General features: G+C 37.6%; 2 protein-coding genes across 4 annotated transcripts in view; one reads left to right on the top strand and one right to left on the bottom strand.

Annotated features, from left to right (window-relative positions):
- LOC136876397 (histidine protein methyltransferase 1 homolog) overlaps positions 1 to 19,115 on the bottom strand; it is a 111,633-nt gene that overhangs the window by 13,082 nt on the left and 79,436 nt on the right. The gene's annotated exons all lie outside the window — the stretch shown is intronic.
- The window catches only part of mRpL12 (mitochondrial ribosomal protein L12), a 72,160-nt gene that overhangs the window by 24,816 nt on the left and 28,229 nt on the right, over positions 1 to 19,115 (top strand). The window contains exon 3 of the mRNA XM_067150343.2: positions 7,991 to 8,125. Coding sequence (XP_067006444.2) covers positions 7,991 to 8,125 — 135 coding nt within the window. The remainder of the gene's footprint in view (positions 1 to 7,990; positions 8,126 to 19,115) is intronic.

Raw genomic sequence — 19,115 nt, 5'->3', positions numbered from 1 at the left:
TGTGCAGACATTTCCAGACATTAAAGTTACATATATATACAAAATTCCCTACTACAAATTATTGTTCTAATCTTATGTTTTTACATATAAATAAACAAAATTACATGATTTACATGACTTCAATATTACGAACTATATTACGAAAATTTCCTAACCTAACAATTTGGGGATCTTGCATTCATTCGGTTACAACCTGAACACCCTCCAAGCTCTGTCGGTAATCATATATGTTGCGAACGATGAAACAACATATCGGCTGCACACAACAAAAGTTCATTTCCATAGGCGTACAAATATAAATTAATAACAAGTCAGTTGGAGGACCAGACTGTCCCAAACGAGCAGACACGAACTCATAACTCAGAAGGTGAGGTACACCAAAACCCGTATACTGCTGCCGGTCGCCATATTCAGTGTATGTTTTTTAAAACAAAACGCAGCAGCACATTGCCAACTGTAACAAATGAAATGCGGCAGGCGAGTACCAACACAAAAGCCGCAACAATATATACCCCCATTTTTCTTTCTACATAGCAGTGAAAAACGTGTATGGAGACGCTGTGGTGAGCAGTATATGCCAGATGTTGTCCAGGAAGGCGACCGATTCGGATAAGGTTCTGTGATGGTGTAGGTTGGCATCAGTATTGATGGCTGTATGGATCTTGTCGTCCGTGGTAATCTTCGCTGCGGGGTGCATCGAACAGATACTGCTACAGCATGTGTTGGTTGCTGCATACGGTGTTGCCCTGAATTCGTACTCGTGCACGACAATGCCAGGGCTCATGTAGTGCCCATCACCGGAGCTGTCTTGCGGGAACTGGACATTCAAGAGATGGAATGGGCAGCAGTGAGTCCCAACCTTAATCCCATCGAGCATGTGTGGGATAGGCTTGACAGAAGTGTTTGTGGGCGTCCTGTTCCACCACAGACTCTCCAAGACCTCGAACAGGCTCTCATTGAAGAATGAGACCTGATACCGCAACGTGACCTCCGTCAACTTATACAGAGCATGCCACGTAGGCACCAAGCTGTGATAAATGCTCGTGTAGGACATACACCATGCTGAAGCTCTCCAACTGTGATAAAAATCCACCCTGGAGGAGTGTTATCACTTTGTGTTCGCCCCTATTTGGACATTTCAGTTTGTGTTCTGAAAATGAACGCTAATCCATCAATGTTCTTTTGTATACTTCAACGGTAAAGCATAAAGGTTTCATTGGTAATACACCTGGGTGTGAGGTACTGTTTTGTGGAGCATGGCATACGTTCAAAAACATGTTCCCCTAATTTTTTTGGACTGTGTATTAACATTTGTGCAGCTCAATCCAAAGGACAAAGCCCTTTATGATAAAGCTCTGGGCCACTGCACATCACAATCGAAGGACAATTTAAAAAGAAGAAACCGGACATTATTTGGTGAAGTATTGTTGCACTCTTGCTGTATCCTGTGATTGCCACGTACAGTGTCAGTTGCAACCATCTGAGGTGAGGAAAAGGAAAACATTTTGTCTAACGATTTATAGAAGGGTCATTTCACAATATAATGGATTTTTCAACCTAACGGTCCTAGATTTACATGAAATCTGTTAGAATGTCACAGAACAAAACGAAATGTGCAATTGTGAAATTTTTGTACTCAGTGATGCACAGTTTCCATATAACAGATGATAACATGATTAAGAATGTAACAATTCATACTCACAAGGCAGACAAACAAAAAAAAATTACAGTATACAGGGTGAAGCGTAATTCGCGCACTCGGGCGTTGCAGTGCGACTCCTCACATGCCAGCAGTAAAAAAATGTCTCTTACAAAATTTCGTCTTGCGAATATATCCGGCAGAAAAACGACGTTGAAAAGTAGCAATCTGGCAACACTGTAACCACATGTAGGGTAACTACCTCTGTCAGCAGAAGTTAGTCGTACTGTACATTTGGTGCAGTGGATAGAGTTTTGGGTTAGCATGCAGGAGGTCGAGTGGTCGATGCTGGGTTGAGGCGTATGTTTTTTATTTTGTAAATGTAGTCCAGGTGGTATGGTACCTGGCATCTTAATCGTCAACAGCGATTGCAGTGGGTCCTCTAGAAACAATTTGCACTTACATACTACGATCCTAGAAATGGATGAACAATCGTTTTCATTGGTCAGCTTTGAAAGTCACCCTTTCCACGTCGTGGGCGTGAATTTATTCGCACCACTTCATCTACTAGATGTGAAACCTGTTTTCTTTGTACCCTCCTCCAATGATCCCATAGATTAGTACCAACTATTATTCTTGCCTCGTTCAGGTCCATTACATTTCGTTAGGGCCTTACGTTACCAGTAGGCCTAGCAACGTGCTCTGCGAATAATGTCCAAACTCGGTTACAATTTGTATGTGTTATCACCATGGTCCCAATAATTGTGCCTTTCAACATTGCGTCTGGTAACCGCATGCTGTTTAGTACGTATCTCAATGCATTATTATTATTATGTTGTAAATGTAGGATACATATGACCTCAGAAACAGTGTCTTACTGTATTACAGTAGGTAATGTCAGATGGAAATTAGCAAATAAAAAATGCGCCTCAACCCAGGATCGAACCATCGACCTCCTGCATGCCAACCAAAAACTCTACCCACTGCACCAACTGTACAGCACGACGAGAACGTGCTGACGTTAGTTACTGTACATATGGTTACAGTGTTGCCAGATTGCTACTCTTCCGTATATACTCACAAGACGAAAATTTGTAAGAGATATTTTTTTATTGCTGGCATGTGAGGAGTCGCGCTGCGACGCCCGAGTGCGCGAATTACGCTTAACCCTGTATACAGTACAGTATATAATTTGGTTTCTAATTGTGCTACAACCAGTGTTGCCAACTTAGCAGATTTTCCGCTAAATTTGGCGGGATTAGAAGACTGTCGGCAGAGATATATACCATTTAGCGGACAGCGGATTTTTTGGCGGAATTGTAGATTTATTATAGCGGAATTTAGCGTTTTATCCATTTTACTTTTTTAAAAAAAATTGTACTCCAGTCTGTCTCTGGGCTATTCCGCATTTCTTGTCAGGAGCTAGCAGTCACATGAGAAAAACATGTTATTTGGATTTGGTGTTATGAGATCGTGGTATCATAAGTTTGTAATGCGTGGGGAAAGGGTACTTATCTGTTAGTTGACGAATGACGACAGATAATGAAACTGTGAGAGAGTGGCATTCATATTTATGCTATGAAAGAAGACCGTTTAATGAACTGGCCTGTTCTGTGTGTGGCCCTGGAGGTAGGAGATTCACCTAGTTTACCCAGCAGTAAAACACCTTCAAGCTTTAGCTCGCCAGCTCGCAGATAGAGGGTTAATCCCAGTGAAACTCACAGATCAGGTGAGTACAGACATTTACGATTATTATCATTATTATTATTATTATTATTATTAATTATTTGCGTATGGACCCAATGGATCAAGCAAAGCTCTAACAATTCTGTTTTCTGAGTTGCCAAACTGCTCTCATCCTTTCTCCGTGGATCCATTTTCGTTCTTCTGTCCACTTTGCTCCAGTATTCTTTTTCACTTCGTTCCCTGGTTGCACTTTCCATCCATTAAGTTTTTTCCTATAGAGCTTTCTGTCCGCGGTGTCATTTGAGTTCATCTGGGCTTTTTCCAGATCCTTCTTCACTTCCAATACCCATAGAATATTATTTAGATGTTCTATATAGGTGAGAAACTTGTGTGTCAGTCTACTTGCCGGCAGTCTGCGGATGTGCCCATAAAATTCCAGACGTCTTTTGCGGATGTCTGCTGCAATGTTGGAAAGCTCTTCTGTCACTTTGCGTGACCTTGGTCTATATCCATCTTCTGTTTTTCAGGGGCTGAGAATTTTCCTCAGATTATTGTTATTATTATTATTATTATTATTATTATTATTATTATTTGAGATCGGATTTCTTGGCGGATTTTTAGTGGTATTTAGCAGATCTTGAAAATATACGTTGGCAACACTGGCTACAACTTTCATCTTGGGCTTGTTTTCAGCGTTGTGACTCAAACCAGTCATATTTCAAGGAAAAATAAAAGGAAGAAGAGGTCCTAGGCAACAATGCATTTCCTGGTGGGGAAACCTGTGCCAGTAGTCCAATTCATCATCAGATGGCTTATTTAGATCAACAGTTAGTAGGGAGGTTGGACCAGCTCATTGAAGATACAGCACTTCCAGAATAAGAAGAAGGTGTGTAATGTGATAGCGTTTAAATTTTGTATTGATACTGGAGAACTCAGACTTTCTCCAGAAGATGAGTTTAGGCTTCCCAGAATCCGAAGGCCTGAATGCACCACCATTGGTAACAGGAGACTGGATACTCCTGGGCTATTGACATCTACATCATTCTTTACTACAGTTTAGGAACTAGTAAAGGGATTAACTAAGGGTGAAGTCTGAGAGTCTTCAGGGTTGGCCGTTCCGAACCTTATTCAAGATAGTTTTTTACAGAGAGATTTCCAGTCGCTCCAGACGCGGGTGGAATATATCATCCTTCGCACTCGATTACTCTAATAGCATCAGGACTTGAAGAATTAAGAGTCAGACAAACAAGATCTAATAGCAAAGATTAACACAAGTAAGTTGAAGCAGTGCCAGTCTGGAATAACAGGCCTCAGAGACATGAAGAAAGGAAGCATTAGTGCTCTGAGGAGGATAACTGCAGTGTGAATGGGTGATGGGATTGCCACATTCCTATGTCTACCAGGATATTAAATTCAAGTGTACTGTGATTTTGTGATGACACGTCACTTCAGGTTATGTGGATTCTACTGTTGGTGGATGTATTTGTACAGAATTTAAGAGAATGGATAGATTTATGCAATGATGCAGATGCTTGGCTAGTACCAGAAATAATGATTTTGAACCATAAACTGATCAATCATACTAAACCTCATATTACTAAGTAGTACTTTTCAGCTGTTATTTCCATGGCTAGAATAACCCATTGCATCTACAACATGCACTATAAAATTAAATTAAAACAAAAATATAACTCACTGTAAACTATAACTACAATGAACTAAGGACCGGTTGCACAAACATTGCTAACTGTAGTTCAGTTTTGATCGAGGATCAGAAGTAAAGTTTGTTCTTTTTTTCTGTGTGAGTTGTATAACCCTAATCTCAGATCAGCGAACCAAGTTCAGTGTTAATCTAAGGACATCAAAGCAGAGTTGACAACATCGCTAAATAAGAGAGATAATTGTAATTGTATGGAACTTGCGATTTATGCAGAAACAGTTGACAATTCTCAACACCATTTGACTTTGATTAGTCTGCAATACATAAACAAAGATGCAAAAGGAGAAGAATGTGTTTAATAAGAAGACTTGTACAGCAAAATAAATATTTAAAAAAAGAGAAAGATATGCTGATAATGTTCTGGAACACAAGTCTATCGTAGAAAATAAAAAGACAAACAGCTCCACTATGAAGTGTAAGGAGGAAGCGTGGAAATGAATTGCATGCGAGTACAATTCCAGGAATGTGGTACAGCGTGAATGGAAGTCACTCAAATTATGTTATGAAAACATGAAGAGGGCAAAGGAAGCAAATGCCAAAGATAAGGTGCAGTTGTACAAAATGGGGGGGGGGGGGGGGTAAGTATGTGCCACCTTTCTTGGACGACAGTGGACAAAAACTTATTGCTGCTCTTAAACCACAGTTCCATCCAATCGTCAGTGAGTTCGATGATGCTGGATTTCATATGGAAATCAGCTCCACAGTGAAGGACATAGAAGTAGTCAGTCCAGATCCCGCATGTCTTTCAACTTCAACTTTTTTAATGATAGCTGAAGTTGAGGAGTCTGAAGTAGAAGGGCGAAATGAAAAGAAGACCGTCTGCAGTTCCAATCCAGGACCTTCAACTTCATTGCCTGAAAAGGGGAAGAAAGAAGATATAAGGGAGCCTTTATATAAGAGGAGGCTCAAGTGTCTGGAAGAGGAGCATGCAGTGAAAATGAAGATCTTAAACTTAGAACTAGAAATTAAAATGAAAGAATTTCAGAAAAATTACGTGTTACTAACAGGTTTTAGTATAATTAAAAGTTTGAAAATACCTGAAAGTGTTGTTAATCAGTGCATTTCTAAGTGATGTGTTTTCTCTTCCATTTCGCTGATTTAAAGCATGTACAGATATATCATCCTTCTTCTGAAAACAGCTTCATCAACATAAGGAGTGTCATTGTCAGCATTAATGGCTAAGGTATACGAATGTTGCCACTATGATAGGTGGAACTCGAAGTAACTTTACTGCTAGTTTCATTCGTAAACCTGGATATCGCCTTTTTGACAACACCAAATGACCGTTCAATTACTGGTCTTGTCTTTCTGTGTGCCCTACTATATGCTCGTTTTGCACAGGTTTCTTCTTGCATTGTAGGTGTAAGTGTACTTGGTCAATTATATTCATTTTATAATGCAGAAAGTCTTAACTTTCTCACGTTTTATGATCTTTTCCTTACCTTTACAGTGATGCTCTTATTTTTTGAGGTGTTGCATTTCCTCTTCTGTACTTTGTAACGGCCACTCAGCTAATTACAGCTGCCGTCATCACGAACTCCACTTGTCTTGCTCTACTCACCGCTATCAACACTCATGTAACTGGCCCTGTACATTTGCTGCAGTCTCGCCTTGCGCCCGTCCTGCTGAACAGCTTGCTGCATACTAACCTACGACTGGATTATGTCACCCGCTGCGTCACTGTCTGATGTTTCTCATGTCGGTGCTTTCTTCACAAACTTTCTGTGGTGGTATAAATCCGTCCCCCAATCCCTTGGTCTTCAGTCCAGCACTGATACCGAGTGAGATTGGAGGGTCATCGAAGGGGTTCCCAGTATTCTGTTGGGAAACTCCTTTTATTTTCCTACTGCATTGGGTGAGCAACAGAGTGCTTTATTTATTATTATCATCATTGTTTATCTAATGGATTTTAGCAGCCAGGGCCTTAAACTTACTTTCGTTTCTATGGCCTGTTTTTAGTTTTACATGAGTATTTCTTTCCAACAAAATATGACCTTCAATTAATCAATAGACTCAAGAGTTTTGAATGATTGAACACGAGGCCTGGACTCAACAACCTGTAATATGAACTGATTTTGTACTCTGCATCTCCAAGTGTTTAGGTGACTCCCACTGTTGTGGACCCATACTTGCCCCTTCCTACTGCCTTCCTTCTCTTTTGGTCATTTTTGGAAACTGTGTTCATTTATTCTGTTATGCCGAGACTTGCAGTTCGCTATGTCCTTTTGAATTGCTTCATTTAATACAACATTTTGTAAATGGTCTAGGGATTTCTTGTAAATACGTTATTCGGAATGATTGTTTCATTAATGTATCATGTTACAAAATGCTAAGTTGTGATTTGGGTTATCTTTCAAGTAGAAAGAATACATGGTCTTGATTAAACTTTTATTATTGTTCTTCTTATCCCTTCCACTGACCTCTCATTGGTCCCAGCCCTTTTCTCTTTGGATAGCCTGTCAATGAATCTTTATTGATTACTACATCATATGGATGGCTGTTTTTCATGAATTGCTGCATATTAAAACATGTTTGATTCCATATACCCTCCTAATTTGTAACAACTTCATAAATAAAGAATTGCTGTTGTCTCTATAGGCGGCGTCAACTCAAGTCCTAAGCAGTCCCTTTGATAGTTTACTGAAAGTGAATTCAGGAACCAAGGAGCACTGTGAGCACTTCCTGTCTTTCCCCTTATCCATCTCGGTTCTCCTCCTGAACCTAGCGGATAATATAAGCGGCTTTTATGTAACATGTATTAATATTAAAGGGACCGCTTAGAACTTGAGTTGACTCTGAGTGTAAATAATCCTCCTAGATCTACAGATTTAAGAATTGCTTTGTGTGAGCTGTCTATGCAGGTGGTCCAATCTATCCTTTTATGCTTGTACAGTAAATTATTACAGTTCACTATATTAATTATCTTGGTACTTTTTCTCTGACAGGAAGACGAAGAAGATGCTGCCCCACAGAGGGTTCAGACAAGTTTCACGGTGAAACTGCTCAAGTTTGACGACAAACAGAAAGTTGCACTCATCAAAGAGGTTAAGAATCTGATGGAAGGGATGAATCTTGTCCAGGTAAACTATATATTCTTAAGAGCTTGAATAGCGTTATCAATTTCTATTGGACTGAAGACCTGTTTCACCATAATACTTTACTGCACTTAGTAAAATTTGCATCTTAAACACCATTGCTGGTAATAATGGTAATAATAATATTATTGGTTTTATGTCCCACTAACTACTTTTAATGATTTTTGGAGATGCCATTGTGCTGGAATTTTGTCCCACAGGAGTTCTTTTATGTGCCAGTAAATCTACCGACATGAGGCTAATGTTTTGAGCACCGGATTGAACCGGAATCTAACTTGCCAAGTTGGGGTCAGAAGGCCAGCGCCTCGACTGTCTGACTGTACAAAAATAATATGAGTCACCACCTTACCAATACACTAATTTATTTACTTCCAAACTGGTAAATAAGGTCAAGACCGGTTTCGACCCCTAAGGGATCATCTTCAGTTGACATATACAAAAATATCTACAAAAACATCACATATGATGATTAATGTTTAAGTTAAATTCAATTGTCATTAGAATGTTGGTAGGTACATCTTAGTTTGGAAATATGTGTTTTATGAGATTTGTAGGCCTACTCTATTTGAGCTGTTATGTATATAGGTCCTATGTTCCCCTGCATATAGTGTCAAAAGTATTGCATTGAATATAATTCATCAATTTGACAAAATGCTAGTGAATTGATTACTAAGATAGTAAAGTATGTACATTTTCTGGGAGGTACATGCTGTTCTACATGTTATCACTTTGCAATTTATATTACACAATATGAAGTAAAATTATTTTTGCATTTGTACACATTGATAATATTAAATCCAATGTAGGGTCTTCAAGATGTACTATTGGACTGTCAGTATCCTAATTACATTTTATGTAGTGGTTTATAAGGTTTTCTTGTTCACTTTTATAGTTCAGTCAAATGAAAAATGTAGAAGGACCTTGTTGATTAGGATTCTTATGACTAAAATATTGGTATATAGTACCTTGTTGACGTGGATCCTTAATACTAAAATACAAGTTTGTAGCACCTTCTATTCTTGTTTTATGTCTTAAAATAGAGTTGTACCTTGACACTGTTTGTTTTGTTAGGTGCAGGCATGTAAAAATCTTGTTAAAATGAACCCTTAGGACTAAAATACTGGTATGAGATACCTGTTAAAATACTTTACATTAAAGGTACTAATATGTGGTGCTATATGCACATTCTTCAGACGTAAAATGGGGTTAACATAGTTTGACAACAGTACTATGGGTTGTTATGATTAGTTGTTATAGTTCAATATAATTGGTCCATTAGAAATATATGAATGTTTACATAAATAGGATCGAATACATATTTGTACTGTGTGCTTTACGAGTGAATTGCGTGATGTTTTGATAGTAATATCTGGCAATTATGTAGGCTGCTGCTGTTGTTAGAGCTGTCTTGAAATCCTGAATATTATTAAGAAAGCATTCTCTTCTTGTCGCGTGTCGTTTCAGGTTAGGTTGGTGACTATTATGAGATGAAGTGCATTTTAAATGTCATATGTCCTCATTGAGTTGCACGTTAGTTGTACCGTGGAGGCATTCGTGTTGTAAAATAATGTATCTGTAAGTAGAAATAATAAGTATATAAGATGATGTGATATAGAAGTGTGGTAGTAAGTTATATGTCGTATCACTTACGTTAGATGTTGAGACCGTGCACTCTGTGTGGCTGCCTGTTGAGATCTATTGCGTGTTGTTCTGAGGTTATAGTTTGCGGCGGTAGAGGGGAGGTTTGAAGGGATGGGTGAAGCGCTTGTCACGGGAGTGGGGTTAGAGGAGGGGAGGTCTTGGAGCGGTTGGTTTGTTTGTATGGATTTTTGTTTATTAATTCTTTTTAAGTAATAATCTTTTAGGAGGGGAATAACTGCGTGAAAAAGAATATTGTTTCTGTCTGTGTTTTCGTTCTATATAAATTTAGATAAATACGTTAACCCAAACTCCAACTTGAATGAAAACACAGACAGAAACAGTATTCTTTTTCACGCAGTTATTCCCCTCCTAAAAGATTATTACTTAAAAAGAATTAATAAACAAAAATCCATACATACAAATCAACCGCTCCAAGACCTCCCCTCCTCTAACCCCACTCCCGTCACAAGCGCTCCACCCATCCCTTCAAACTTCCCCTCTACCGCCGCAAACTATAACCTCAGAACAACACGCAATAGACCTCAACAGGCAGCCACACAGAGTGCATGGTCTCAACATCTAACGTAAGTTATATGATATATAACTTACTACCACACTTCTATATCACATCATCTTATATACTTATTATTTCTACTTACAGATACATTATTTTACAACACGAATGCCTCCACGGTACAACTAACGTGCAACTCAATCAGGACATATGACATTTAAAACGCCCTTCATCTCATAATAGTCACCAACCTAACCTGAAACGACACGCGACAAGAAGAGAATGCTTTCTTAATAATATTCAGGATTTCAAGACAGCTCTAACAACAGCAGCAGCATGCAAAATTGCCAGATATTACTATCAAAACATCACGCAATTCACTCGTAAAGCACACAGTACAAATATGTATTCGATCCTATTTATGTAAACATTCATATATTTCTAATGGACCAATTATATTGAACTATAACAACTAATCATAACAACCCATAGTACTGTTGTCAAACTATGTTAACCCCATTTTACGTCTGAAGAATGTGCATATAGCACCACATATTAGTACCTTTAATGTAAAGTATTTTAACAGGTATCTCATACCAGTATTTTAGTCCTAAGGGTTCATTTTAACAAGATTTTTACATGCCTGCACCTAACAAAACAAACAGTGTCAAGGTACAACTCTATTTTAAGACATAAAACAAGAATAGAAGGTGCTACAAACTTGTATTTTAGTATTAAGGATCCACGTCAACAAGGTACTATATACCAATATTTTAGTCATAAGAATCCTAATCAACAAGGTCCTTCTACATTTTTCATTTGACTGATCTATAAAAGTGAACAAGAAAACCTTATAAACCACTACATAAAATGTAATTAGGATACTGACAGTCCAATAGTACATCTTGAAGACCCTACATTGGATTTAAGATTATCAATGTGTACAAATGCAAAAATAATTTTACTTCATATTGTGTAGTATAAATTGTAAAGTGATAACATGTAGAACAGCATGTACCTCCCAGAAAATGTACATACTTTACTATCTTAGTAATCAATTCACTAGCATTTTGTCAAATTGATGAATTATATTCTATGCAATACTTTTGACACTATATGCAGGGGAACATAGGACCTATATACATAACAGCTCCAAAAAGAGTAGGCCTATAAATCTCATAAAACACATATTTCCAAACTAAGATGTACCTACCAACATTCTAATGACAATTGAATTTAACTTAAACATTAATCATTATATGTGATGTTTTTGTAGATATTTTTGTGTATGTCAACTGAAGATGATCCCTTAGGGGTCGAAACCGGTCTTGACCTTATTTACCAGTTTGGAAGTAAATAAATTAGTGTATTGATAAGGTGGTGACTCATATTATTTTTGTACAGTGATACCAATCAATACGGAAATGAAGCTTATAAATAATAGTCAACTGTCTGAGCCACACAGTCTGGCTCAGTGCCCATAAACATAAATAGCTTTCTTACATTGCAAACTGAGAAATGTTTCAAAGGTTTATATTAGGACAAACAGTAACTGTGAATGGCTAGTCACACTGTTAATGTTTAAAGTGGACACTGGATGCCACTTTCTCCTCTCTTCTTAGTTTCTGGTGAAAATGCTAACTTTCTAGAAATACTGCACACATGCAAATAATCTGTGCACCCTATTTTTAAGAGAGAATTTTTGTTAAAAAAGGAAGAAAATTGTATTTAATTTGTGTTATATATACAAGAAATGAATCCTACATAATGATGTACTCCAAAACCAAATACAGTAAAATATAAATCTGTTCTAAAAATGCATCATAATCTTCACATCCTGCTGAGTAGGCAACCTGCTGATCAGAATTGTCATGCGGTCTGATTACCTTAGTCTGATATTTGTAATCAGCTAGTTTCACCTGTGTGTTGTCATAATGAGTGTGTTGTTTGCTATTAAGTGTATAGGAATGTATTGTGCGAAATGCCTGTCGATTACTATTTGTATTTTGAAGTCGATTTTTTTTGCCAGTTGCAAGTACAACTCTCCGTTATATTGTCCTTTCTTCCTGCTGTGAGGTTTCCAATCATTGTTCTCTGAATCTTCAATAACCTAAGCTTATCTTTAGCCGTGAACAAACAAGTATGAGAACTTGTAGCCATACTTATCACGGGGTTTAAACTTCACTTCTAGTGTGCTATTGATGCCACAAATGGCATCTATTGTTTTGAGGCAAAGTCTTACCAACTTTATTTCAAATAACGAGTGTACCCAAACTACTGCTAGTTAAATTCTTGAAACAAATACGCGCATATATATGGTAATATATTTTTTATTCAAGTACAAATTGGAACTGACGTATACTGTAAAAGACCAGTATAACAAAATTGTGGGGACGTTGGAAATTCATTTGTTACAGTGAAATTTTGTTGTATTGAAATAAGTCAGTTCTTAAAAACAACTTGTTATATTTTTTCAAGATCTACATTACTTCAGCATGAATTTACAAATTGCACATGTACTGTTTGGAATGTATGTATGTATATATATATTTCTTTGCTCCTGTGGATCAGTTTATGTTGGCCAAACATGTAGGAAGATAACAACAAGGGTTAAAGAACATCACAGGAACTTACGTCTGCCAGCCAGAGAATTCTGCCGTGGCAGAACATGCCATTACATAATGACCATCAAATGATTTTTGTTGCAACTTTTGTCATTTATAAAGAGCAATCATTCGTGATGCAATAGAAATTGCTAAACACCCAAATAATTTTAACAAAGGTGAAGGCTGTATACTGAGTAGATCATGGCTATCCTCCATAGTTAACTCGCCAATATCTTTCTCCTTGACTCTGGAGGCCCTGGAATGAACTATATTACTAACAGGGTCTCTCCGTCTTGAGTCTGGTTACTACAGAGTGACAATTGCCAGTACATTATTTATTATGCTCTGGTCGCAGGATCGAAACCTGTCAGCAGATTATAATCATTACATGACCTAATATCCCCAAATTAAGTATTGTAAGACAATAGTGTACAGTAAAGAAAGGCGAAATGGAAAAAGAGAGAGAAATATCAAACAATGATTTCAAAGAAGAGGAGAACTTGAGACCAGATGTGATAATCAGCAGTATGTGCTTGACACTTAATTTAAAGTCTCTAGTGTTAACTGCATGATATCTACTAACAATGCCACCATATACTCAGTAAAACAAAATAGCACCACTGAGTTGTGAAATGAGACCCTAAACGTGACGCTGACTGTCTGTCAGAGTGGTAATCATACTCGGTATAACAATACATGAATCACCATAAGAGCTTGAGTGACGAACAAGCTTCAGAATGAAGTGCAATGTTAGAATGCCTAATAAGACTTCAGAATCAAATAGACCAACAAACACGAATTAGAATGAAGTTCACATTCAGAAACCATGTAAAATTATAACGAACATTAATTAGAAGTTTGAATGATGCTCTGCACAGCTAACGGCCCAACTTATCATTTCTTAGGGATCCGCCTCTGGGCACTTTCTACGGTGACCTTGCTTCATACACTCCAATCATAGATGGATATTTTAGTGACACTTCCTCTCATTGGTGCTCACATTTTGTGCATTCTTTTCTTGACTAGTGGATTCAGTTCCCTCTATGGTCACATAAACCTGTCTCTTTTGTTTCTCCACGGTGTATTGTTGGCCTAAAATATTATAAACTCTAGCTATCTTCTTGGGTTTCGATTTTATGACATGAGCACCTGGCAGTTCTTTACAATTTTTACCATGTTTTATTCCTAAGTTTTTATTTTGCCTACTCCATATGTGGTGATATTATTTCATACACTCCATTGTTTCATAGCACACAAGCCTTGCACCCTCATCTCTCCAAATTACCAAGGGAGTTTATGTTTACGACCCTGCTGGCAGGTTTACAACACCTGTTATTACCAGCACTCTCTTTGAGCCCTCGCCAACCTTCTGACCATGTCTTTCTAACACTCATCCAGTTTAGATTTCTCACAATATCCTTATAAAATAATTGCAGTTTACATAAATGTATACTGACGAGTTCGATGCAAAACTGGCTCAATGTAATACATTTCAATATTTTAATCAGTGGTTTTGTTTTTACTAGGTACAACGGAAAATCTGCAGATAATTCAATGTTTTCGACACTTTGCAGAAGTTTGTGCATTAATTACTACAAATTATCGGGAATGCACTGTATTTATTATGGTCCTTATCCCTTTCCCGCCCGCATTTTCACTCCGCTTATCCCCAGGTTTCAACCTATTATTTAGCAAAAACTGAAACAGACCGTATTGTTTCAGAAAAACTTAAATACAGTTAAAACTATTGATCACAATGAATTCAAATTTTCAATAACATTAGAAAATATACCATCACATCCATTTCTCTGTTTATTGAGTCATAATGTGTTTTTCAACCCCAACCCCCCCCCCCCCTCCTCGTGATACTCGACACAGAGACAGTCTGCATTTGTCACATTCCCACGTTGTCTGAATCCCACAAAACCAATAATCATGTGATTTTGGAAGTGAAATGATGCCCATGTATATAAGATTTTATTTGATCTGCCCAAGTGTCTTCCCATTCTGTTTTTATATTACCGGAATGCGACTGTTTGAAGGCTGCATTGTTATATGCGCAATAGGCTATGTCACTGAATAATTTTTCTCCTCCTAACATACGTAGAAAACAATCTCTTTCCCCTAATACTCTTTCCGAATTATGCGCAGGTTCAACATCATCCATTTAATCATTCGGAGTAACTAAACGAAATATTTGTGTTACCTGAAAAGCCGTGGCATCGCTATCAGGTCCGATTTATCGATATTCGTTTTCATTCATATCACTGTTATCACTAAAATTATCTTCGTTGATACATTATTCACTCATTAAAAATTCACATCCCTACTCAAGGATTCTGTGTCACATTTTCGCCCATATTCAGCTCAATTTCAATATACGCGATATTCAATCCCGCCATGTTTACGGACAAAACAGCTGACCCGCGCTCGCGGAAGTTCAAGACCGTTGCCTAGGCAACGTCAAGACAGATTATCTCTCTTCCTTTATTTCCTAAGACTAGTAGATTGCACTGCGTGTTCATGAATGCCTTATAAACACTTCACTGATGAGAAAAATAAAAAACTACCGCACTGATCGCAGACGAATGCAGACAATGCAGCCGGGCGCTTTCGGGTGCTAAGGACCGGAAGGCTAAATGAACAGTCGGGCGCTTTCGGGTGCTAAGGGCCGGAAAGGGTTATATTAATATTTCTTACATAGCAACACCACCTTCAGAAAATGAATATACTATATATAATCTGTTTGGTACCTTTCTTAGTTTGCTCTCCATTTCTCTTTGTTTTCCTCCTCTATAAACTGTTTCTCTTTAGATCCCCCTTCTCTCATGTTTATCTGGCTTTTTTCTGATCATTTATATCCCAGGAAAAGACTCGAGATGATCTCCTTTGCGAGTATGTAGTATAATGGGGATTAGCTGCCTCCTGATGAAGGGGGAAGGTGGAAATTACTTTACCAAAGGCTGGGAAGAATAAATCTAGAATAGTGTTTCCCCTGCCTTTTTTTGTTTTTGTTTCAGAAAGCCTTAAAAATGTTTAAATAATTCTGGGAAACCATGGCTGCTTGGCTCATATTTTAATGTGGGGCAAAATATAAAATGGTTTTGAACAGTGGGCGAGTCAAATTGCAGTTTGTATATTTTATATTAAATTATACAATAATACAGTAGAAGTAAATTTTTCGCCGTTATTAATTCTCACTGTTACGGGAATACCCGTGAACAGAAAGAGGTTAAAGAAGGTGCTGGGGTGAATGGGTCTATCTACAAAATCAAAATTAATTTAAAACTTGAACTGAAGGTTATATTTTTTCAAAAAAACAACTTAACAAATTTGCACTTAGTTAACATAACAACATATCAGGTACCAAAACAAATAAGGGTGGAACACCCCAGGAGTAAGTAATTTAACAAGTTTGGGTTTCGAGCCCTCGATTTTCAGTTTCGAAGCTACGAGCTCAACTTTACAAAATTTCAATTCAAAATGAGAAACAATTTAGTCAAGGGCAGAAATCCCCTAATTCAAGAGCACTTGCTCCCTAAATTACAATATCTAGCCTTCCAGAGGCACACTTTACTATTACAAAACTTGGAAAAGAGCTAACAGGCTCTCAGTTTCGTACAGCCCGCTCAAGGCAATAGTACATCAAAAGGTTACACTCTCTGGCCTCACAAGGCACGGATTACAAATAGAAATAGTTTTATACAGGGGTATCTAGTACCCAACCTACAGGGCATTTGCGAAAAAGAACAGATTAAATAAACGGCCCGAACACGAACTGAATGGAGGTGTACACTGTGCTCCCACATAATGAAATATTAAAACCTACAGGGCTCTCGGCCGATGAAATTGGAGCTAGTCCCAAACTACTGAGGTGGCGCGCATGGAAATAACTGTAATACATTACAGGAAAGAAAGTTTGCGAAAACGTAGTCACCTCAAACCAAGATGAAGGGGAGCTCGAGAGGGTAACTCACTCTCTATCCCCGATTTACAGTTAAAGATTTATATTTTACATTAGCTGAAAGAAAATTTACATTTTAGAAAAGTTTTGTTACATAGTTAAGATTCGGACCTTCCCGTCATTATTTGTCAGGTCTGTTACACAGGATTGGCTTCTACTGTACCCACTCAAAGCCTGAGTCCCAACCAGCATTTATCTCAGAGTTGTTACGGTTCGAATCTAACGCAAATAATCAACAACAATAAATAAAAATTAAAAATGGAGATACAGAATCTTCAATTAAATATTTGGGCGTCATCTGATTAGTACTACAGGATTGAACGGGGCACTCAAACTTTAAGGCTCATCATAAAAACAAACAAAAATACATTAAAACAGATCAAAGGGTGGGGGCTCCGTCCTAGGAAAGGAGACGGATATTTTAAACGGTCACCAAGAGTTTGCTATTCTACAAGAACTTGGAACTGTTTCCTTGCAAATGCTTAAGGAGCATTTTAATTAAATTATCTTCTGGAACATATACAAAATTTTGTTGACCCTTATTTTGCCTATAATTCGGCAAATAATTCCTGAAAATTTACATAATAAATTTGACACTGTAGACCACCCATCCACTTGGGTGGTTGAACTGTTGATTGCCGAGGGTTGAAACACAACCCTCGTGACAACATACGACCACTTATGGTAGAGACCATTTACCTGTTGGCAAGGTGGGCGCAATCACATGAATTATGTCATAGCCTCCACTTTTATTGAGATGAAACCAACCCGGGATGGTACAATGCTGTCCCCAGGTTCCTAACCAAGATATGCTATTGTTAACTGAAGGAAACTACAAAGGGACTCCAACCTAATGATCCAGATGTAGGGATTTGCCATTACATTTAACATCACAAACTTAGCTTATTATTTACAACAACTTGACATTATTACATCATTTTGCTAGCTGACTTCCCTAGTCTCCGTCCACATTATCATCCGAAATAATTCATTTAAAAAAATCATTATTATTATTATTATTTTCATCAGTTGAGATCATCATTATCGTAACACTTAATCCTCATCGATTTAATATTTTAATTTCATTTTTCACCATTATTATTATTATTATTATTATTATGCTCAGAAATATCATAAATTCTTATGTTTCTTCAAATAATAATAATAATAATAATAATGATAAATCATTTCACTTGTTACATGTCAGTTAATGATTATTATATTTAATGCATAAACCTTTACGGTTCCGTTTTGTTTGGCACTAAGCAATCGGTTAAGACACGATTTACTTGGAACATTATTATTCTTCTTATATTTTTATTTCCAATCTTTATAATTTAGTCACGTATGTTAAATTCCATATGAACCACCAAGATCCGATTTCACATCGGTCGGGACACAGTAACGGTATCCGAACCGCAACCTTACTTCATTTCGTACTGTTATTAATTTATGGGACCACCATGTTATCCCAAGACAAATCTCAAATCCCTTGACACCTCGCGGCTGGGAATCTCCATCCAGTCCCTGCGAGTGCTCTCATTTGAAGTCCATTTATTCCAAGGGAACTCTTCAAAACATTTTATTTATTAAACCTCGGTGCATGGACTCTTCTGTCACTCATAACACCGGAATTGGCATATAATATCGACGTAGGCCTTGGGATTCATCTATTTCTTCATCAACATCAGTACGACTCAATTTTATTTCATGCCGGATTTTTGTCCGCTCGACTTCCAAAATAAAAAATGGGCTTGACCCACTCTGGGCCTTCAATTAGCGTGATCATCATATACAAGTGCTGTATCTGTACAAATGTACGATCTCCAAATTTTTAGGTTAGGAAATTTTTGTAAAATAGTAAAATATTGAAGTCATGCAAATCATGTAATTTTGTTCATTTATATGTAAAAACCTAAGATTAGAAGAAGAATTTGTAGTAGGGAATTTTGTATATATACTGTATGTAACTTTAATTTGTGTAAGTGTCTACACATGGCATGGCAGTGTAGTTTGCTCAAGAATTGTGCAACACAGAAAACAGTGGTTATATTGGGAAAGACGCCTGAAGTCAGTTGAATGTGTTGTAACAAAGTGGCTTGGAAACCCGGGGTACGGCGGGTAGTATAGGCTGAAGATTGGAGTGGATCAATGTAGATACAGTAAAACCTCATTAATTCGAAGTCGTTGGGACGCAAAAATCGGACTTCGAATTACGTGATTTCGAATTAACCGCCAACACGTACCTCG

This window comes from Anabrus simplex, chromosome 6 (assembly GCF_040414725.1).
Source record: "Anabrus simplex isolate iqAnaSimp1 chromosome 6, ASM4041472v1, whole genome shotgun sequence".
In the NCBI taxonomy this organism is placed as follows: Eukaryota; Metazoa; Arthropoda; class Insecta; order Orthoptera; family Tettigoniidae; genus Anabrus; species Anabrus simplex.
Note: the sequence above shows the minus strand (reverse complement) of the source record. Positions and strands in the feature narration are given on the sequence as shown.